Raw genomic sequence first — 24,075 nt, forward strand, 5'->3', positions numbered from 1 at the left:
TGACCTTGATTGCCAGCAGTACTGGAGGTCTAAGAATATTCACTACATAGCGCAAGTAGTTGGTGATGATCGGATCCTTTCTCTTGAGGAGATCGTGCAGAAGGAAAACACAGGAGAAATAGTTTGGTTTAGATATCTTCAGTTACGATGGGCACTTTGTAGTACTGTGGATAGAACACTATTAAGTATAGCTACGTCAAGTTTTCTGCACAGCCTAATAAGGAAAAAGAATTCCGTTAAGGCTAATATAGCTTATTGTTATAAACACTTAATCAGGGCACGTTTTTTGGATTGTCTCTCGCCTGGACAAAAGTCCTGGAGACTCACTTATCCTAACCCATCTTTTGAGGCTATGGAGAGTATATTGAGGAACATGGGTTTGGTTTATTTAAGTTTTAATCACATAGTTGTTCAGTTTAATATTATGCACAAGATATATGTAACGCCGCTGTGGCTTCAGAGGCGTGGAATACGAGATAACTCCAACTGTACGCGCTGTGGGATCCCGGATTCAGACTACTTGCATCTGTTTTGGGATTGCCCCCTTTTAGATGGTTATTGGGGAGCAATACACGAGTTTCTTGTGCGGCGACTGCAGCTGGAGCTCCCTCGCCAGCCTCAGCTATAGATCCTTGGGGATCTCTCCGCTCTAAATGGCCACAAGCCAGAGCAGTGCCTGATTTCTAGGTCTTGGTTTGCACCTACTCCTCCTCATTTGAACCAGTGGCTGAATTTAGTCAACAAAATCAGAGATTATGAGGCCATTCTGTACAGGTAGAAAGGCTCATATGATAAATGGCTCAGGATTTGGGCAGTATGGAATGGGTCAAAGAATAACTGAAAAGTCTTATGCACATTTTTTTTTTCTTTCCCTAGTTATGGCGGCGTTTTGGGGGGAGGGAAGTGGGTGGCTGGTGGGAATGTATGTATCCTGTTGCTCCTAATTTTGTAATTGTTGGTTAAGATGAATAAAGAAGATTTAAATAAAATAAAAAAAATTAAAAAAAGATGCTTTTGAAAACAAACTGATTTCTTCAGAGGAACTAAAGTTCATGACCCCAAGAAATCCACAGATTCCAACTTTTTTACCCTTCCTAAGATCCACAAAGGGAACCTGTCACCTCTACTATGCTACCCTCACTGAGCGTTTCTAAATGTTCATTGTGTTACCCTAAACATATAAATTACACCTTTAATTTCATTTGCAGACGAATTCAATAAGTATTATGCATTTTTGTACTTCCCGCCTTTTATGCAAATTAACATAAAAGAGTCATATCTTACTTGTGTGACCAGAGAAGAGTCATATTTTCAAGCTCTGACTCATCTCAGGTTAATTTGCATATGTATCAAATCGGTTTTTTTTTACATAATAAAAGGACACAGAGCTATGGGGACTGGGTATTGTGGATGTGCTAGCGGCCATCTAGCAACCCGTGTCCTCAGTTCTATACCCAAAATCCTGGTGACAGGTTCCCTTTAAATTAATTTTTTTTTTATTTATTTTTTAATTTAATTAAATAAAAACGGAATTCTTTTTCCTTATTAGGCTGTGCAGAAAACTTGACGTAGCTATACTTAATAGTGTTCTATCCACAGTACTACAAAGTGCCCATCGTAACTGAAGATATCTAAACCAAACTATTTCTCCTGTGTTTTCCTTCTGCACGATCTCCTCAAGAGAAAGGATCCGATCATCACCAACTACTTGCGCTATGTAGTGAATATTCTTAGACCTCCAGTACTGCTGGCAATCAAGTTTTTATCGTCTTTACCGTCATATATAAGAGACACCACAGATCTCCTACTTAAAATACAGGATACTGCTGTGGAGGATCATGTCCTCTTAGCATCTATTGAACATAAATGGGGTATTAAAGCTGTACAATTCTTTTTAGAAACTAGAGGTATACAGTTTTGTCCACACAATCAATTTGTTCGTTCTCTCCTTAATTTCATATTGACCCACAATTTTTTTCCCTTTGAGTCTGGATTTTACCACCAGCTCAGGGGCACTGCCATGGGGAGTCCATGTGCGCCAACCTACGCAAACTTGCTCCTGCGCTGTTGGGAAGATTGAATTATTTTTGGTGACGAAGACGATCCCTGGACTACCCACATTCTTTATTGGGGTAGATATATTGATGACATCCTTATATTGTGGGATGGTCCAGAGGATACCTTAAGCACCATTGTGGAGTCTTTGAATTCTAATCCTATGGGCCTTCGCTTCACCTGAGAGGCAAGAACTAATGAGATTTCATTTCTAGATCTTAAAATCTGGAAAAAAGGAGGTATGCTACACACCAAAACCTTTTGTGAATCGACGGCCACAAATAGTCTATTACATTGGGGGAGGTATCATACCCGTCCCATCAAGAGGGGTATACCGAAGGGTCAGTATATATGTGTCAGAAGAAACTGTACCGATATTTCTACATTTGTGCAACAGTCCAGGGATTTTAAAAATGGATCTCTCCAAAGAGGTTATCCGGAGGAAACACTTAAGAAGGCGTTTAGACATTCCTTCTTAAACAGGAAGGAACTTCTGAAACCCCAATTGAAACAACAACAGCAGAACCCTGTCAGGATAATAGGGACGTATGATAATGCCCATGAAAGATTATACGAAATCCTCAGAAAACATTGGGACATCCTACAGACAGACCAAGACCTGATGGACGTACTGACTCCCAGACATGCGGTAACATAGGAGGGGTAGATCCATTAAAGATCAACTGGTACATAGCATGTATACGAAACCAAAAACTCTGGGTACATGGTTGGACCGGAAACCTTTAAATGTAGTGGCTGTATTGCCTGCCCTTTTATTTTGGTATCTAAAACCTTCAGAAGTGTATCAACAGGAAAAATCTATAATATGAAAGACTACTCCAACTGAAAAACAAGTGGGGTAGTTTAACTTATTACATGTGACTGTCCTCTAAATTAGGTAGGAAAGACAAAAAGGGAACTCAGGAGAAGGGTCGGTGATCATTTGGTGGATATCAGACATAAAAGAGATACACCAATAGCCAATCATATCCTCCAGTTCCACAGAGGTGACCCTTTGGTTCTAAAATTTCAAATAATTGCAGTGGTTCATCCCTCTCCCTGAAAGGGAGACTAGGATAGAAAAATCTTACAGAAAGAAAGTCAATGGATCTACTGTCTGAGAACAGTGTGCCCGGAGGGTCTAAATAATAGCCTATCATTATAAAAGTTGTTGCGACGTTTCGGCTCACAAGAGCCTTCCTCAAGCTTGAGGAAGGCTCTTGTGAGCCGTACATCGCAAGTTTGCCATACTATGGGTGAATAAAAACCTTCACTATATCACTATTTCGGAGTGCAGTCCTGCTTTTTTGCTTTTATATATATATATATATATATATATATATATATATACAGTACAGACCAAAAGTTTGGACACACCTTCTCATTCAAAGAGTTTTCTTTATTTTCATGACTGAAAATTGTAGATTCACACTGAAGGCATCAAAACTATGAATTAACACGTGGAATTATATACATAACAAACAAGTGTGAAACAACTGAAAATATGTCATATTCTAGATTCTTCAAAGTAGCCACCTTTTGCTTTGATTACTGCTTTGCACACTCTTGGCATTCTCTTGATGAGCTTCAAGAGGTAGTCCCTTGAAATGGTTTTCACTTCACAGTGTGCCCTGTCAGGTTTAATAAGTGGGATTTCTTTCCTTATAAATGGGGTTGGGACCATCAGTTGCGTTGAGGAGAAGTCAGGTGGATACACAGCTGACAGTCCTACTGAATAGACTGTTAGAATTTGTATTATGGCAAGAAAAAAGCAGCTAAGTAAAGAAAAACGAGTGGCCATCATTACTTTAAGAAATGAAGGTCAGTCAGTCAGCCGAAAAATTGGGAAAACTTTGAAAGTAAGGGCTATTTGACCATGAAGGAGAGTGATGGGTGTCTTCTTTCCAAAATGGGGTCACTTGTGGGGTAGTTATACTGCCCTGGCAATTTAGGGGCCCTAATGTGTGGTAAGTAGTTTGAAATCAAAATGTGTAAAAAATGACCTGTGAAATCCTAAAGGTGCTCTTTGGAATGTGGGCTCTTTGCCTACCTAGGCTGCAAAAAAGTGTCACACATCTGGTATCGTCGTACTCAGGAGAAGTTGGGAAATGTGTTTTGGGGTGTCATTTTACATATACTCATGCTGGGTGAGAGAAATATCTCAGCAAAAGACAACTTTTCCCATTTTTTTTTATACAAAGTTGGCATTTGACCAAGATATTTATCTTACCCAACATGGGTATATGTAAAATGACACCCCAAAACACATTGCACAACTTCTCCTGAGTACGGCGATACCAGATGTGTGACACTTTTTTGCAGCCTAGATGCGCAAAGGGGCCCAAATTCCTTTTAGGAGGGCATTTTTAGACATTTGGATCCCAGACTTCTTCTCACGCTTTAGGGCCCCTAAAATGCCAGGGCAGTATAAATACCCCACATGTGACCCCATTTTGGAAAGAAGACACCCCAAGGTATTCAATGAGGGGCATGGCGAGTTCATAGAATTTTTTTTTTTTTGGCACAAGTTAGCGGAAATTGTTTTCTTTTATTTTCTCACAAAGTCTCCCTTTCCGCTAACTTGGGACAAAAATTTCAATCTTTCATGGACTCAATATGCCCCTCACGGCATGGAAGAAGTCTGGAATATAAATGTCAAAAAAAATTTACGCATTTGGAATCCGTGAGGGGTATGGTGGGTTAATGTGAGATTTTATTTTTTGACACAAGTTAGTGGAATATGAGACATTGTAAGAAAAAAAAAAAATTAAAAATTTCCGCTAGCTTGGGCCAAAAAAATGTCTGAATGGAGCCTTACAGGGGGGTGATCAATGACAGGGGGGTGATCACCCCATATACACTCCCTCATCACCCCCCTGTCATTGATCACCCGCCTGTAAGGCTCCATTCCGAAAAAATTTTGGGCCAAGTTAGCGGAAATCGTTTTTGTTTTTTTTGTTTTATTTTCATACAGTTTCCGCTAACTTGGGCCAAAAAAATTTCTGAATGGAGCCTTACAGGGGGGTGATCAATGACAGGGGGGTGATCAGGGAGTGTATATGGAGTGATCACCCCCCTGTCATTGATCACCCCCCTGTAAGGCTCCATTCAGACATTTTCTTGGCCCAAGTTAGCGGAAATAGTTTTTTTTTTTTTTCCTTACAATTCCCGCTAACTTGGGCCCAAAAAATTTCTGAATGGAGCCTTACAGGGGGGTGATCAATGACAGGGGGGTGATCAGGGAGTGTATATGGGGTGATCAGCCCCCTGTCATTGATCACCCCCTGTAAGGCTCCATTCAGACGTCCGTATGTGTTTTGCGGATCCGATCCATGTATCCGTGGATCCGTAAAAAACATATGGACGTCTGAATGGAGCCTTACAGGGGGGTGATCAATGACAGGGGGGTGATCAGGGAGTCTATATGGGGTGATGACCCCCTGTCATTGATCACCCCCCTGTAAGGCTCCATTCAGACGTCCGTATGTGTTTTGCGGATCCGATCCATGGATCCGTGGATCCGCAAAACACATATGGCCGTCTGAATGGAGCCAGCCTTACAAGGGGGTGATCAATGACAGGGGGGATCAATGACAGGGGGTTGATCAGGGAGTCTATATGGGGTGATCACCCCCCTGTCATTGATAACCCCCCTGTAAGGCTCCATTCAGACGTCCGTATGTGTTTTGGTGATCCGATCCATGGATCCGTGGATCCGCAAAACACATACGGACCTCTGAATGGAGCCAGCCTTACAAGGGGGTGATCAATGACAGGGGGGTGATCAGGGAGTCTATATGGGGTGATCACCCCCCTGTAAGGCTCCATTCAGACGTCCGTATGTGTTTTGCGGATCCGATCCATGTATCCGTGGATACGTAAAAAACATATGGCCGTCTGAATGGAGCCTTACAGGGGGGTGATCAATGACAGGGGGGTGATCAATGACAGGGGGTTGATCAGGGAGTCTATATGGGTTGATCACCCCCCTGTAAGGCTCCATTCAGACGTCCGTATATGTTTTGCGGATCCGATCCATGTATCCGTGGATCCGTAAAAAAAAAATGGACGTCTGAATGGAGCCTTACAAGGGGGTGATCAATGACAGGGGGGTGATCAATGACAGGGGGGTGATCAGGGAGTCTATATGGGGTGATCAGGGGTTAATAAGGGGCAGGGGCATAGCTAAAAGCTCATGGGCCCTTGTGCAAGAGTTCAACTTGGGCCCCTGTCCCTCAGTGCTTGTTGGCAAGGGGCAGGGGAGAACATAGCCTTCCTGCTGCCTGAGGCAAACATTAAAATAGCACCCCTTTATACCAAATCCCTAACCTAACCCCTTCCCTCTAGCCAGAGGTGTAAATTGACCAGTATGCACTTTCTATAATGCCAGTGTCTTATGTGGCACATGGGTCTTTGGGCCCCTTCAGGCTCCTGGGCCCGGTAGCGACTGCTACCTCTGCACCCCCTATAGCTACGCCCCTGATAAGGGGTTAATAAGTGACAGGGGGGGTGTAGTGTAGTGGTGTTTGGTGCTACTTATTACTGAGCTGCCTGTGTCCTCTGGTGGTCGATCCAAGCAAAAGGGACCACCAGAGGACCAGGTAGCAGGTATATTAGACGCTGTTATCAAAACAGCGTCTAATATACCTGTTAGGGGTTTAAAAAATCGCATCTACAGCCTGCCAGCGAACGATCGCCGCTGGCAGGCTGTACATCCACTCGCTCACCTTCCGATCCTGTGAACGCGCGCGCCTGTGTGCGCGCGTTCACAGGAAATCTCGGCTCACGCGAGATGCCGCCTATTGGCGTTAGTGTGACCTGGGAGCGCTGCAGCAATCACGCCTTTCGGCGTTAGCGAGACGGCAGGAGGTTAAAGGGGAGGGCGCTGTGGAAGTCACTGTTAAAGGGGTGTGCACTGTGGAGGTCACTGTTAAAAGGGGCGGGCACTGTGGAGGTCACTGTTAAAAGGGCAGGCACTGTGGAGGTCACTGTTAAAGGGGCGGACACTGTGGAGGTCACTGTTAAGGGGGCGGACACTGTGGAGGTCACTGTTAAGGGGGAAGGCCCCTGAGGAGGTCACTGTCAAGTGAGTAGTGTGCTGTGAAACTCACTGTTAAAGGGGCAGGCTGCTGTGAAGTCAAAGTTTAGGGGATGGGCTGCTGTGGAGTGACGGGGCACCTTGGGGGGTCAGTGTTAAGGGGTGGGGGACTGTAGAGTTCACTGTTAAAGGGGCAGGGTGCTGTAGAGGTCACTGTTATGGGGGATACTGTCGATAACGGCCGGTTCTCAGCTCTCTAGAAAGTACCGTTCCTGAGATATTCCCAAAAAATTATCCGCATTAGCCAATATTAGCCTGGAAGTCTTTCTCTTCATATCCCAACTGCTATACACACGGTCACATGTCCCTTATCAGCCAATAGAAGCTCGCAGGCCCTTAGTCTCCACATACACACAATTTTACTCCAGGTTTCCATAACAACCCAGTCATTTCTCTTCACTGCTGTAGGTCAGCCTAGGGTTAGACAATAAGTCGCACGACACATAGGGCACAACTACACTGCTACATGCATCCATCTTGGATGGATTTTTTGTGACTGTCGTTTTGCAGTGACAGCATGTCCCATGTCGGAATGCGACACCATAGCCTATCATTATAAAGATTGTTGCGCGACATTGGAATGACAAAATGTTTTGCGACACATGTCATCATGTAGCCCTAGCCTTAAAGGGGCAGTGTGCTGTGGAGGTCACTGTTAATGGGGGCAAGGGCCACTATTAAAGGGGCAGCTGCTGTGGAGGTCACTGTTAAAGGGGTGTTCACTGTGGATGTTACTGTTAAGGGGGCAGGCCGCTGTGGAGGTCACTGTTAAGGGGGCAGGGGCCACTATTAAAGGAGCAGCTGCTGTGGCGGTCACTGTTAAGTCAGCAGGATACTGTGAGGTCACTGTTAAGGGAGCGGGATACTGTGGCAGTCACTGTTAAAGGAACGGGTGCTGTGGAGGTCTCTATTATGGGGCAGGGAACAGTGTAGGTCACAGATAAGGGGACGGTCCCCTATGCAGGTCAGTGTTAAGGGGCGGGGTGCTGTATAGATCACTGTTAAGGGGGCGGGCCCCTGAGGAGGTAAATGTCAAGGGAGTGGGATGCTGTTAAACTCACTGTTAAAGGGGCAGGCTGCTGTGAAGTCAAAGTTTAGGGGATGGGCTGCTGTGGAGTGACGGGGCACTTTGGGGGGGGTCAGTGTTAAGGGGTGGGGGACTGTGGAGTTCACTGTTAAAGGGGCGGAGTGCTGTAGAGGTCACTTTTATGGGGGATACTGTTGATAACTTTTAACAACACACACAGCGTTTTGGTGTCCACCTCCAGAGCAGAATAGAGACTGATCGGAGGCAAACTGATGCATTCTGAGGGGATCCTTTTCCATTTAGAATGCATTAGGGCAAAACTGATTTTGGAGCGCTAGTGAGAGCCCATGAGTATGGATCTCACAAACGGAAAGCCAAAACGCTAGCATGAAAGAAGCCTAAGAAGAGAAGGGAGCATGGGGGTTAAGCTCGTAATGTTAATCTCACTCATCTTTCAAGGCTCTGATCATTCAGAGTGTTGTATCTTTATCTACTGTTCATAAAATCCTGGTACACAGACAAATAGGAGCTGAAGAATATAAAGTGTCAGATTTTATTCTTACCTGCTTTAGCCACTTGATCTACTGGAACACCTAACTCCTTGGACATATAACCCAGGACGGAGAAGATAGCAAATCCTGCAAGAATGCTGGTGAAGGCATTCCCTAGCGTGACAATAAAAGTGTCCCTGCAAATTAAAAAAAAAAGGCTTGTCACCTAAAGAGGTAAACGTTATTCTGTATATATTTTTCCAATATAAATTGCTGAATCGATTCTTCCATGGTTTTAAGATCTCTTAGATCCAATTTTGCACGGGCTGTTGCCTGGATCAGTAACAGAATATGTTTGTATATAGAAAGTCAGAATTTGCAGGTCACCTTGATGGACATAGATGCAAAGTGGTAAGATTAAGTTTGATGCACCTAGGTCCATCAGCAACAGAGGTGACCCACAAATTTAGATTTTCTGATTACCTGTATACGGACGTTTTCTGTAACTGATCCAATGGCCGAGGATCAAGCCAATTATTTGGAATGAACATTCAATAATTGGTACATATAGATTACCAAAACGCTTGTTTGTCAAGTAATCGTATATTTCATGCAGCAGCTAAAATCGTCCTTTGTCAGTAGCACATTAGCATGTGTAAATAGGGGATGTGCTGAGGACAGTCTGAAATGTTCTTGGCCCTACATCAGCCTGTGCAAGAGGATCCTAAGATTCTGCACTAAACTTACAGAGATATTGGGGGAGATTCATCAATACTGGTGTAAAGGAAAACTGGCTTAGTTGCCCATAGCAACCAATCAGATTCCAACTTTTATTTTTCAGAGCTCCTTTGGAAAATAAAAAAGATCAATCTGATTGGCTGCTATGGGCAACTAAGCTAGTTTTCCTTTACACCAGTTTTGATGAATCCTCCCCATTCTGTGTTCACACTGCACATTTTTTTCTGATGATCAGACCACCAGAGACCACCAGCTGTTTAAAGTGGTTCTCTGGGAATTAAAAAATTAAAAGAATTTAATATTACTTTATTATAAATATATTCCCAAATACCTTTTTATTAGTTATAATGGCTTGTATTGTCTAGGGAGCAATCATCAGAAGAAATAAAATGGGTGCTGTCCTATTACTACACACAAAACCAGTCCTAATCACACAGCAGGATAAGTTACTTCAGAGCATGGAGCTAAAGAGCTGCCTTAGCCTCCTCTCTTCTCTGCTTTGGCCTTCAGGGATTATGGTCCTGAATACAGATAATAAGATCTTCAGATGAATCTCTGTAGGAATGGAGTCCATGAGGAGACATGAAGTACAGAGAGGCGGTGGGTATGTGGCTAATGAGCAGCAGCACTTAAATGCAGTCTCCAATACCACAGTATGTTCTATCCATCCTCTCGGTACTTCATGTCGCCTCATAAACTCCTTTCCTACAAAGTCAGCTAAAGATCTTATCATCTGTATTCAGGATCATAATCCCTGACAAGCAGAGCAGAGAGGAGGATGAGGCAGCTCTTTACCTCAGTGATGTGAAGTAACTTGTCCTCCTGTGTGAATAGGACAGGTTTTGTGTGTACTAATAGGACAGCAGCCATTTTATTTCTCTTAATGATTGCTCCCCAGACAAAACAAGCCATTATAATTACTGAAGAGTATTTGGGAATGTATTTATAATAAAGTAATATTTAAGTATGTTCATTTTTTTTAATTCCCGGAGAACCCCTTTAAGGTGTGTGTCTGCACATTATCCGGACACGCTACTAAACACTGTGTCTTTTACCTTCTCCAGTGACTGAATGACAGCAAGCAGACATTTTGTAAACTGGGAGGAATCAAGTGGTTTTATATTGTACTTGTATATTATATAACTTTTATATTTTTATATTATACTGTTTAAATAAAAAATATTTAATTTTTGAAACTGAACACCCTATTCTCCTATATTACCTCAATTTTATTTGTAATGAACTTTAAAAAATAAATAAATCCACAGTGGAGGATTAGTAGTGGAATATACTTCAGCAGTCAGCATAATTCATTGCTCCATTGACAGATTTTGGTTGGATCTCATGAGACAGACATAAATTTACCTCATTGCTCAATTTTTGCTGGTATATTTTAATCTGTTGGGCTTGTTTCTTTTAGTTATAGGAATATTCAACCCGATTGACGCTAGAACTGGAAGAAAGAAGATTTACATATTTACCTGTATATATTTTGATGAAAAGTATTGTAGGATGCAAATGTGAGAAGTCCTCCAAACCCGACCCCGAGGGAGTAAAAGATCTGCAACGCTGCTTCTATCCACACCTAGAATTAGATGTACCATAAACTAAAAGACTGACAATAAAGTTGAGAATTTTAACACAAGCAAGTGTGGTCTGGGTAAAACAGTCTGTAGGCTAGCACCCTTTCCTGAACCATCTCTAGTTCTTCTGACTATAACTCACTCCATCATAGATTAATACAACCTTAGATGAACAACACATAACAAATTGCACCATGTCATTATTTAACAAAAATGCGGAAGTTGTGTATGAAAAAGTACACCTCTAAGAAAATACTATAGTCACCACAACAGGCAAACCCAGAAACTGCTACCAGTCTTCCTTAACCACTCCTGGTGGTTGGAAGCTTCCTTCACCATAATCTGCTGCACCGCCGTCCCATTTAAAGGGACCTTTAGTAACAGCTAAGTGCTGCTAATCAAATGCCCTTGTTTAAATAATCATCAGTAAATGTGACCAGTCTAGAAGCAGAATTTTTGACAATTTGATGGTCTGCAGCATTCAGGCATGTATTAAGCCAATGCCAAGGAAGAACGTCATCAGCAATGATCTTAGAGAGGCAATTTTTGTTGTCCATCAATCTGAGAAGGTTTATAAGGCCAGTTTCAAACAATCTAAAGTCCATCATTCTACAGTGAGAGAATCATTCTCAAGTGGAAAACATTCAGGACAGTTGACAATCTTCCTAGGAGTAGATGCCCTAGCAAATCACCCCAAGGTCAGATGTGAAATGCTCAGGGAAATTGCAAAAAATACCAAACTCCAAATAGCTACATCTACTGGCCTCAGTTAGCATTCTACATGTTGATGTTCACATCAGTACATTTGGAAAAAGACTGAACAAGTAGAGCTTGTTTGCAAAGTTGCATCTGAACAAACCACAAAATGTCAATCTGGAACAACCTTCTTTGGACAGAGAAGATCAAATTGAAGATGCTTGGTCATGCACAGCATCATGTTTGTAAAAACTAAGCACAGCATATCAGCACAAACAAATCATAGCAACTTTCTAGCACGAAGATGATTTGGACTTGTTTTGCAGTTACGGGAACTAGAGTATTGATTGAGTTGTCTATCAACTCCTATGTATACTAAAGTATTCTAGAGTCAAATGTGAGGCCATGTATCCAACAGCTAAAGCCTGGCCGAAACAGGGTTATGCAACAGGACAATAAGAAAGACAACAAATGTACAACATAAGAGCTAAAAAGAAAAGAATTAAGGACTTGCAATGACCCAATCAAAGTTCAGACCTCAACACGATTGAAATGGCAGGACCTCAAGAAAGCTGTGCATAAACAAATGCCCACAAACTTGAACTGAAGATGAACTGAAGCATTGTTGTAAAGAAGAGTAGGCCAAAATTCCTCCAGAATCACATGAAAGACTGATATAGTTATACAGAAAGTGATTACTTCAAGTAATTGCTAGTGTTGATCGCAAAAATTCTAATTGCAAATTTTTATCGTAAATATTGGCACTTCGAGAATACACGAATATCTAGAATATAGTGCTATATCTTCATAATCACGAATATTCTAGATTTTTTTCATCAGTATTCATGATCCCTCACTGCTTCTCGCTTGTGGGCCAATAAGAAGACTGCAATATCTTTGACTTTTGGAGTAGTGTTGATCGCAAATTTTTATCTCAAAATTATTATTTTTTATCGCGACTTTTCCCATTGCCGATTTTTGGCATCAAGAAAATAATGACTGGAGATCACAAATTCGCAAATATATGACGAATATTCACCCAAATATTCGTGAAATAATTCAAATTCGAATATTGCACCTGCCCCTCATCACTGGTTATTGCTGCTAATGTGGTTCTACAAGGTTTTAAATCAATGTTGTACTTAGGCTTTCACACGTGGCTTTTAATTTTTGATTTATTTGTATTGATTAAAGGGCTTCTGTCACCCCACTAAAGTCTTTTTTTTTTTTTTGTGCTAGTTAAATTACTTATCCTGAGATATATGAAAATATAATGGTGTTACTTACTTTGATTCAGCAGTTTCTTCTAAAAACGAACTTTTATAATATGTAAATTAGGTCTCTACCAGCAAGTAGGGCGGCTACTTGCTGGTAGCAGCTGCAGAAAACCGCCCCCTCGTCGTGTTGATTGACAGGGCCAGCCGGGATCTCCTCCTCTGGCCAGCCCTGTCGGCATTTTAAAAATCGCGCGCCTGTGTTCATTCTGCGCAGGCGCTCTGAGATGAGGAGGCTCGCCTCCTCAGAACTCCCTCAGTGCGCCTGCGCCGATGACATCACCGAAATAGAAGACGTCATCGGCGCAGGCGCACTGAGGGAGTTCTGAGGAGGCGAGCCTCCTCATCTCAGAGCGCCTGCGCAGAATGAACACAGGCGCGCGATTTTTAAAATGCCGACAGGGCTGGCCGGAGGAGGAGATCCCGGCTGGCCCTGTCAATCAACGCGACGAGGGGGCGGTTTTCTGCAGCTGCTACCAGCAAGTAGCCGCCCTACTTGCTGGTAGAGACCTAATTTACATATTATAAAAGTTTGTTTTTAGAAGAAACTGCTGAATCAAAGTAAGTAACACCATTATATTTTCATATATCGCAGGATAAGTAATTTAACTAGCCCAAAAAAAAATAATGACTTTAGTGGGGTGACAGAAGCCCTTTAAGTAAAGAAACAGAAAAAAAAACATGCTCACCTGTTCCTTACCACTCCATTTCAGCTCCCTGGTTCCCTTTACTGGTCTTCCAGTCTCTGCCATAGAAACTTGTGGACAGAGGGGATCATGTGCACTGCTGTGGCCAGTCATGGGCTAGAGGTACATGCGACTCTGTCCATAAGGAAGTTTACAGTGGACCAGTGAAGGGAGCTAGATTGCTGGAAAGGAAAGGTAGGGAGCTGGTGGGTATGATTTTTTTTTTTTTTACCACAGATACAGCAGGCTAGGGTTGAAATGTAAAAAAGTAAAAAGATGGGCATCTCCTTTAAGGCTTTTATATGTAGTATTGGAGCTGATAACAAGCCTACACACTCCTATGAAGTGTATTACCAAGTGCAGATACGATGAGGGGAATTCAGAAAACTCAAGAGGCATGAGATGCGCTACAAGCGCATGTCTCTTATACTTGTGGTGCATTTTTGCAGGTCTGTGTGCCAGAGATTCAACACCAGCAAGGGAGCTAGCACAAGGAAAGAGAATGCACTGCTCACTAACTCTAGTAGTAAACATCAGTTTTAAAATGTTTAATTTACCTTTGAAGACAACAAGTGGTCAAACTGTGGTGTGAGGTAGAATTTGATTCCAATCCATGCTCCATCCAGTGTCACACCACGTATCAATAGCATTATGAGAATTAAGTATGGGAATGTTGCTGTGAAATAGACCACCTAAAATTAAAAAACGGGAAAGCTGTTCCTGAGAAAAACTTTACAATGTACATTACCTCTGATATGAGAAATGTTCATATTGTTCTCTGTCACCATTTATCTTGGAGACCAAGTATAACTGAGAATAGTTATGGGACAAAATTTACCAATCGCTGTATGCCATACAGTTTTCTGATATACAACAGTCACAACTCATTGCACAAAATTTTTTGACTTTTTTCCGGTTTGCAACAGTGGCGTGAGCAGGGAAAAGTCATACATTTTGCCGCAAAACCCCTTTGCGACAGAATCTGTGACAAAAATATGCCAAAAAAGTTGTGTAAAAACAATAATAAATGACCCCCATAGTATTTTATAATCCATACCTTGCCTGAAGACTTCACTCCCTTAAGAATGCATAGGTACACAATGGTCCAGGCCAGAAGAAGACACAGACACAGGTTCCATCGAATTTGTCCTGGATCCCCAATTCCAGAACTCCCTTGTATGTGAAGAACGTAGCGACTTCAGTGGAAGCATTGACCGTAGAAATCACAATATAGAATGGATAGATAGATAGATATTATTGATAATGTTTGGTAACTGACAACTCTCCTCCACCCAACATTATCAGATATATCTTGTCTAGTTCTTTGTTTGGTCTTGATGATTCATAAACAATGAAGACCATTTTAAGCATCTAAGCACCCCCCCCCCCCACTCACCTCCAGTACTCTTCACTGGGGCTGACTGTGCTGCTGATGTTGATTGGCATCGCAGAGTTGCTGGCCTGGATGACATGGTGGTCCAGGCAGAGCTCAGTGTTCCACCAGTTGCCACAGTGCTCCCAGGGCAGACTGCTAGTCAGGGAGGCGAAGAGGTAGAATAAAACGTAGGCTATTATCATGTTGTAGTAGATGGCCACCAGGGCAACAATTAGCAGCATGCCCATGCCAACACCTTTAAAGTAAAGAAAAAGACATAGGAGAGTCACAACTTTTGCAGCACTAAAATACTATAGCACTGTCTGAATGCTTTGCTTCACTGTGATATCATTTATTGGCATGGCACACAAAACACAGGAATATTATAAACCCACAAGTCATTAAGATTGATAAGAGGCCTTGTAGTACTGCGATACAGAATGAGAGAAAAGATGCTGCACATGGCATCACACTCACCTTTGAAAAGTGGACTTATTTTCCACACAGCCAGGGGTCCCAGACTGGAAAACTGGCCTAAAGACAATTCCATGAAGAAGAGAGGGATTCCACAAATGGCCAACATGATGAAGTATGGAATTAGAAATGCCCCTGAAAGATGACAATTGTTGTTAAAGCACAGCTGGGAAGATCATTGCTAGACGGTAGGGATGGCTTCATATATTGGGTACTTGCTGAGGTACATGGGGCTTTGCCTTTTTTAAGGTGATAAGTTGTTGATCACTGAAAACTCTAATTCTGGACTTCCACCTATGCCTGATACTATAGTCTAGACTCTAGAACATATTTTTAAGATCGATATCTTGGATAGATTGAGTGTGCAAAGTTAAAGGGGTTGTCCTGCCATTTATATTGATGACCTATTGTCAGGATAGGTCATCAATATCTGATCGGGGTGGGGACAGCTGTTTGAAGAAGAGGAAGCGTTCCATGGAAATCCAAACAATCCTGTCAATATAAACAGATCCAGATAACTTTTCCCTCATGTTTATGAACTCTAAACTGACACTAGTCCAAGTTTTTGTGTCCTCTTTGACTATATATCATGGTCCAACCTTTTAGGGACATAAAAGGTGCCCTTGTGGTCTTTTTTTAAGCCAAGTTTACATTTGTATATGACTGCTGGCAGAATCCATGTATAATGAGTGGAAATGCCATCATGTCATCACACTATATTACTAAATTTAGAAAGACTCCTACTACTGTGAAAGCCATGCTGGTGATTGCACAGTGGCACAAAAGGTGACAAAAATATTTCACACAGATCTGTTGCTTCCTTTCATAAAATAACCGATGTGCACTGTTCAGCAGATTTTCTCTATAGCTTGTCTCTTTTTCTGCTGTGTTCTCAGGGGAAAGCTCAGGAGAGGTCATCATGAGCTCCCTATATTAAACACTTGATCTTCACTAGACACTAAAAGCAGTGTGAACTGGGTAATAAGTAAAAGAACAAAATACTTGTCGAAATGGACTATTTAGAACAAATTTAATCTGGTTTGGGGCCACTAAATTAACAGCATACATTTGGGTTATGGCCACAAACCCATACATCCCTCAAAAAGAAATAAAATATAATCCAAACTTACCAGGAGAAGAGCCTGGGTCTCTTCTACAGTGGCACCAAGCAAATTTGCATAGCGTTAATGACGCCAAGGACTGTACACCTCACTTCACTTATGCATGCCCTGCATATCGGACACATGCACAATGAGGCAAGGTGACAGGTACACTTTAATTACAATTACTCCTCCATGTCCATTAGGCAAACTGGCCATTGTTTCAACCTCACAAAAGTGTCCAACTTTTTTTTATACAGTATATTATAAGGTACAATAATTTACTGGTATCGGGCAAATAGTCTGTGATCTTAGTGTGTGGTTACAAAATTAGATGTGATGAAAATCAGGTGGATCCGCCAGAGTTATGTAGAGGTGCCAGCCTCTACATAATTTTGGCTGATACACCGCAGTTTCTAAATCTAAGACAGCTTCCTAGCTGTCTTGCATTCACACCATTTTCTAATGGTCTAAAAATATATTTTTGCGTAGAAGTCCAAATGAAAAAATTGAGCCTTTATAGAAGATACAAACATTTTATGCCCATGGAATGCTGTTGGTATGACCACCTGAATGATGTTCCGTGGGAGCAAAGATTGTCCGTTTATGTAATACAAGGTCATGCCAGATCTGTCAGAATGGGAGCTGCCCTTACAGAGTGCTTCTCTTTCTCCTGGTGTATAAGGGGATCCGCTTCTTTATAAAGTCCATACACCTTAGTAGGGAATATGGGCAAGGGTTTTCATGGTGAGACAACCCCTTTAATATAGAGAGCAATGATTGCTACAGTGACAACACTTGATAGGAAAATTTTTATTACCTCCTCCATTGGTATAAGCTCTATATGGGAACCTCCAGACATTGCCCAAACCAACACAGTATCCAATGCAAGACAGGAGAAAATCTAACTTTCCCGACCAATTTCCTCGTTCGACTGGGTATTCCATGTCCAGTTCTGCATCATCACGATCACTAGGGGTCATCAAAAGGTCTGGAGTGACGGGCTTGGAATAATAAGAAGAAACTGTTATGGATGACTTGTCAAATATAGAAAATCATGTCAACAAACTAAAAGCTATGCACAAAACTGTATTATGCCTCGATAAGTTGGGCTTCTATAGATACATGTGTGGGTATACTCTCCTTTATGTGGCTTTTTCCAATAACCTGGGCTCCAAAAAAAGTTAGAATTATACCCTTATGAAAGGATAATGTAATCTTAAGTATTTGTATTTTTGCTTATATAATAACTAAAAATAAAACTCACGACAAAACCAATAATAAAAAAGCAGCTATGTGAAATCTCAGAAGCGAATGCAAATTTTTATCTGAACTGAATATGATATGATCGAATATACAATTAAAGGAATAAGTGGTTAAATGGGCACTGGAAATGATGGCTTACAGAGTGTTCTAATTGGAGCAGAAATAGCTTCCAATCTAATTATAGCATTATTTATTTATTTGCCTTTTATTCTTCATTCGGAGATAAGAAACTGTAAGAATACTCAGGCGCTACAGACAGCATTATACTAGAGTATGCCCAGCACTGGAGTAAATAGAGTTATATATTGTAGATAACATTATACACAGAATACATAACACTATGCAAAATATTAATAAACTATAGAAGTAACACATCTTCCAATGTCAGGGTTATTGAGCATTATGTGGTGATATTACATATTCATACTGTAGAGATTGTGAAAATAGCAATTCCAATTATACAAAAAGGTGAAGACAGAAGAGTAATTGTAGCTGAATCTATTATAAAAGATGATAAATTACTGATATATCACTGTGTACATTATCCGTGTACTTTGACATCAGTATAGGCATTATTTTGACAGCACTATATCCATTATACCAAGACTATGACATCACTGTACCCATTATACCAAGACTCTGACATCACTGTATCCATTATCCCAAGGCTATGACTTCACTGTATCCATTATCCCAAGACATGACTGTATCCATTATCCCAAGACTGACATGACTGTATCCATTATCCCAAGACTATGACTTCACTGTATCCATTATCCCAAGACATGACTGTATCCATTATCCCAAGACTGACATGACTGTATCCATTATCCCAAGACTATGACATCACTGTATCCATTACCCCAAGACTATGACATCACTGTATCCATTATCCAAAGACTTTGGCATTGATGTGTCCATTATTCAAAGATATCACTGTATCCATTATCCGAAGACTATTACATCACTGTATCTATTTTCCAAAGACTATGGCATCGCTGTATCCATTACTCAAAGACTATGACATGATAACATCACTGTAGTCATTATTCCCAAAATATGACATCCCTGTATCCTTTATCCCAAGACTATGACATCACTGTAATCATTATCCCAAGACTATGACATCACTGTATTTATATTTCTTTTCTATATTTCATAAACTGCAACTTTAACCAGTGAATTCTTTCTGTAGTTTCATCAATGTGACTAGTATCAATATGTTGCTTACGTCAGTAGAAGAAGGGTTCTCAAGTGAGTGCTGCACAAAATAGACTGTTTATTGAATAGTAAAGCTAAAAATTACATATAAAATAATAAAAACTGGACATAAAAACTAAGAAATAGAAAAGGGGGAAATGTTGATCAGCTCATAATGCGTTTTGACAGTGGGCCGCCACCTTCCTCACATAAGCTTATCTGAGATAGGAGGCGGCTCGCTGCCAAAACATCTTATGAGCTGATCAACATTTCCCCTCATCTATTTCTTAGTTTTTATGTCCAGTTTTTATTATTTTATATGCCATTTTTAGCTTTACTACTCAATAAACAGTCCCTTTTGTGAAGCGCTCTCTTGAGCACCCTTCTTCTACTTACTATGGTAAGCCCTTCTAATTTGTGGGTCCTTTCTTACCCTGGTGATTATGCACTAGGGGAGCACCCTCTCTTCTCTATTTCACGGTATCAATATGTTCTGACATCACTGTGTGCATTATTCCATCACTTTGTATGTTATCCTGTACAGTGACATTATTGTATGAGTTTTGCCAGCCAGCTAGCATAAAGACACATGACAAGAACTGAGGACTAAAATAATCATATGATTTTCAGGTTCTGAACTTAAAGGGGTTATCCGGGAATTAAGAAAATAAAATTACTAAAAATACTTAAATATTGCTTTATTATAAAAATATATTCCCAAATACCTTTCAGTAGTTATAATGGTGAGTTTTGTAAAGAAGCAATCATCAGGGGGAAATAAAATGGCCACCGTCCTAGTACAGATAGAACCTGGCCTAATCACACAGGAGGACAAGTTACTTCACAACACTGAGGTAAAGAGCTGCTTGTCAGAGATTATGATCCTGAATAAAGTTTAATATGATCTTAAACTGAATCTCTGTAGGAATGGAGAACATAAGGAGACATAAAGTACAGAGAGGAGGGCGTGGTGTGGTTAATGAGCAGTACTTGTATGCAGTCTCCATTACCATAGCAACACATTACCACAGTCTGTCCTGTCCATCCTCCCTGGCTCCATTCCTACAGAGATTAATCTGAAGATCTTTTTACTATGTTCAGGATCATAATCTCTGACAAGCAGAGCAGAGAAGATGATGAGGCAGCTCTTTACCTCAGTGTTGTGAAGTAACTTGTCCTGCTGTGTGATTAGGACAAGTTTTGTATGTACTAATAGGACGGCGGCCATTTTATTTCCCCTGATGAGTGCTCCCCAGACAAAACAAGACATTATAACTAATAAAAGGTATTTTGGGATACTTTTTTTAAATAAATATTTTTTTAGGATGCCACTTTATTCCAGAAAGGACAGCAGTCAGCCATGTATTTTGCTTTATTTGAATGTGTAGTTTTTCTCTTCTAGAGGTTTCTTATCAGGATCTCCACCGTATTCCAGGTACAGGTTGTTGTAAGGATATTGCTTGGGAGCAACAGGGTAATATGATGGAAACACTTGTCCAATGTAGAACAAGACAAACATTGTGCCCAGGAATACAGCCAAAACTTTACACATAGAACTGAAAGGTGCAGGGGTGGGAGACGTATCAACCCGGACACGGATGAACTTATCAAAGTCCCAGTGCATCACCTCTCCCCAATTTCTCCTAGAGACAGCATAGTCCCATTTGTACCAGGGGTCTAGTTCTTCCTGCGATTTGTCAGGCAGCATTGGATAATCACCATACCTCATTCCATCATCTGGGTAAGGTTTGTAGTCCTCTAATAACATGTTATATTTCTTGGCTGCAGCCGCCCTTTCTGCTTCAGTCTTGGGGTAACGTCCAGGCAGAAGATCCTTTGGAAGGTCAGAAGCTGCCCGGACACTAGAACACTGCAGGACCCGCCCAGCAGCGGCTGCCCGTCCAGCAAGAGATGCCAGGGCAGCTCTGCGGGTCACCGCCGCCAGTAACCCGGCTCTGAGCGCCGCCATGATAACACAGCCTGCAGCACCCACCACGCAGGCGCAGACGGTACGGGCATTTTGGGATACTTTTATAATAAAGTAAAATGTAAGGATTTTTTATTTTCTTAATTCCCAGAGAACCCCTTTTAGTGCTGATGATGATAGTCCTACTGGAGTTGAGCCCAGATATAGACAAATAGACAGACAGATAGATGATAGACATCAGATAGACAGATAGAGACACTTTTTTTCCCCTTCAGATAGAATTGGATTGGGAATTTTCTTTTATATTTCCTGTGAATAGAGCTGATAGTGCTAGTAATTCTAAATTGAAAATTTCTGTCATTTATTTCCTCTCACAGATTGCTGGGCTGCCCTTTTACCAGCAAGTTGTTCTACAACTGTGCAGTCTACTGCTTTGTTTCCATGGAGACATACTAAAACAGCTGATCTAACACGTATGCATGTGTGAGGGTGTATTTATATATACAGTCTGCTACCATATTGCAATGCAAAGATGTTCTATATAAGTTGTTTAAATGCTAAGATGCACATCTATCTATCCATCTATCTATTCTATCTATTATCTATATATCTCATATCTATCCATTCTATCTATCTATCTCCTATCTATCTATCTATTTATCTATCTATCTATCTATTTATCTCTTTCATCTCATATCTATCATCTCATATCTATCTATCTATCTATTTATCTCATATCTATCTATTATCTATGTATCCATGTACCAATCTATCTATTATGTATCTGTCTAATCTGTCTCATATCTACATATCTATTATCTATCAATCTATCTATCTATCTATCTATATATATATATATATCTCTTATCTATCTATTATCTATGTAGCTATGTATCAATCTATCTATTATGTATCTGTCTAATCTGTCCCATATCTACATATCTATTATCTATCAATTTATCTATCTATCTATCTATCTATCTATCTATCTATCTATCTATCTATCTCTTAACTATCTATTATCTATGTAGCTATGTATCAAGCTATCTATCTCAAATCTATCTATCTATCTCATATATTTATTTATCTATCTATTATCTATCTATTCTGCTATCTATCTATCTATCTATCTATCTATCTCATATCTATCTCATATCTATCTCATATCTATCTCATATCTATCTATCTATCTATCTATTATCTATGTACAGTTGCAATAAAAAGTATGTGAACCCTTTGGAATGATATGGATTTCTGCACAAATTGGTCATAAAATGTGATCTGATCTTCATCTAAGGCACAACAATAGACAATCACAGTCTGCTTAAACTAATAATACACAGAGAATTAAATGTTACCATGTTTTTATTGAACACACCATGTAAACATTCACAGTGCAGGTGGAAAAAGTATGTGAACCCCTAGACTAATGACATCTCCAAGAGCTAATTGGAGTGAGGTGTCAGCCAACTGGAGTCCAATCAATGAGATGAGATTGGAGGTGTTGGTTACAGCTGCCCTGCCCTATAAAAAACTGGTCTTATCATTAGTTTTAAGCACTCCTGAAGAAGAGGGCTTCAGACCCTCGAAACGCGATGAGCCACGTATTATTAAAGTGATTGACCAGAAGCCACTTGTGTAGGCTGTGTTCGGTTATTTATATTTCTACATGCGATACTGGCCGGGGGGGGGGGTCATAAGTCCCAGGTGTCTTGAGTTTATCCTGGTGACTACCCACCCTGTGAAGTGAGTGCATTTGATTTTATAATGTCCACTTTGTAACATCTCCACTGGAGGGATTGTTGTTGTTTTCTTAAACTCTAAGCTCTTATCCCTGATTAGACCCAGGTGAAGGTCTTTTATATATATACATACAAAAAAGAACTAAATAGAATTCTCATCACGAATAGTGACTAAGGGATTGGCGCCTAGTACGTGTTTTCTCTTCCTTCCAACGTGTGCGAAGGGTTTCTCTTTCCTCTTCCTCTCTGCACCGCCTCTAATCCTATAAAAAACACGCCAGTTCTGGGTTTGCTTTTCACAAGAAGCATTGCCTGATGTGAATGATGCCTCACACAAAAGAGCTCTCAGAAGACCTACGATTAAGAATTGTTAACTTGCATAAATCTGGAAAGGGTTATAAAAGTATCTCCAAAAGCCTTGCTGTTCATCAGTCCACGGTAAGACAAATTGTCTATAAATGGAGAAAGTTCAGCACTGCTGCTACTCTCCCTAGGAGTGGCCATCCTGTAAAGATGACTGCAAGAGCACAGCGCAGACTGCTCAATGAGGTGAAGAAGAATCCTAGAGTTTCAGCTAAAGACTTACAAAAGTCTCTGGCATATGCTAACATCCCTGTTAGTGAATCTACGATACGTAAAACACTAAACAAGAATGGATTTAATGGGAGGATACCACAGAGGAAGCCGCTGTTCAGAAAAAACATTGCTGCACGTTTACACTTTGCACAAGAGCACCTGGATGTTCCACAGCAGTACTGGCAAAATATTCTGTGGACAGATGAAACCAAAGTTGAGTTCTTTGGAAGAAACACACAACACTATGTGTGGAGAAAAAAGAGGCACAGCACACCAACATCAAAACCTCATCCCAACTGTGAAGTATGGTGGTGGGGGCATCATGGTTTGGGGCTGCTTTGCTGCATCAGGGCCTGGACGGATTGCTATCATCGAAGGAAAAATTTTGCAGGAGAACTTAAGGCCATCTGTCCTCCAGCTGAAGCTCAACAGAAGATGGGTGTTGCAACAGGACAACGACCCAAAGCATAGAAGTAAATCAACAACAGAATGGCTTAAACAGAAGAAAATACGCCTTCTGGAGTGGCCCAGTCAGAGTCCTGACCTCAACCCGATTGAGATGCTGTGGCATGACCTCAAGAAAGCGATTCACACCAGACATCCCAAGAATATTGCTGAACTGAAACAGTTCTGTAAAGAGGAATGGTCAAGAATTACTCCTGATAGTTGTGCACGTCTGATCTGCAACTACAGGAAATGTTTGGTTGAAGTTATTGCTGGCAAATGAGGGTCAACCAGTTATTAAATCCAAGGGTTCACATACTTTT

At 41.0% G+C, this 24,075-nt stretch overlaps 2 protein-coding genes across 2 annotated transcripts in view; both read right to left on the reverse strand.

The window, feature by feature from the left end:
* Positions 1-24,075, reverse strand: part of SLC6A7 (solute carrier family 6 member 7) — a 135,769-nt gene that overhangs the window by 90,356 nt on the left and 21,338 nt on the right. Inside the window, exons 2-8 of the mRNA XM_040440693.1 lie at positions 17,418-17,601; positions 15,501-15,632; positions 15,045-15,279; positions 14,706-14,844; positions 14,206-14,340; positions 10,891-10,994; positions 8,744-8,868 (exon numbers count right to left, since the gene is read on the reverse strand). Coding sequence (XP_040296627.1) covers positions 8,744-8,868; positions 10,891-10,994; positions 14,206-14,340; positions 14,706-14,844; positions 15,045-15,279; positions 15,501-15,632; positions 17,418-17,601 — 1,054 coding nt within the window. The remainder of the gene's footprint in view (positions 1-8,743; positions 8,869-10,890; positions 10,995-14,205; positions 14,341-14,705; positions 14,845-15,044; positions 15,280-15,500; positions 15,633-17,417; positions 17,602-24,075) is intronic.
* On the reverse strand, positions 12,476-21,063 carry LOC121008263 (NADH dehydrogenase [ubiquinone] 1 beta subcomplex subunit 8, mitochondrial-like). Its single transcript, XM_040440704.1, has 3 exons — positions 20,413-21,063; positions 14,838-14,844; positions 12,476-12,485 (listed from the first exon to the last, which is right to left on the reverse strand). Exon 1 carries the CDS (start codon positions 21,030-21,032, stop codon positions 20,436-20,438), a length of 597 nt encoding a protein of 198 aa, XP_040296638.1. The 5' UTR covers positions 21,033-21,063; the 3' UTR covers positions 12,476-12,485; positions 14,838-14,844; positions 20,413-20,435.

The sequence above is a fragment of the Bufo bufo genome, chromosome 1 (assembly GCF_905171765.1).
Source record: "Bufo bufo chromosome 1, aBufBuf1.1, whole genome shotgun sequence".
In the NCBI taxonomy this organism is placed as follows: Eukaryota; Metazoa; Chordata; class Amphibia; order Anura; family Bufonidae; genus Bufo; species Bufo bufo.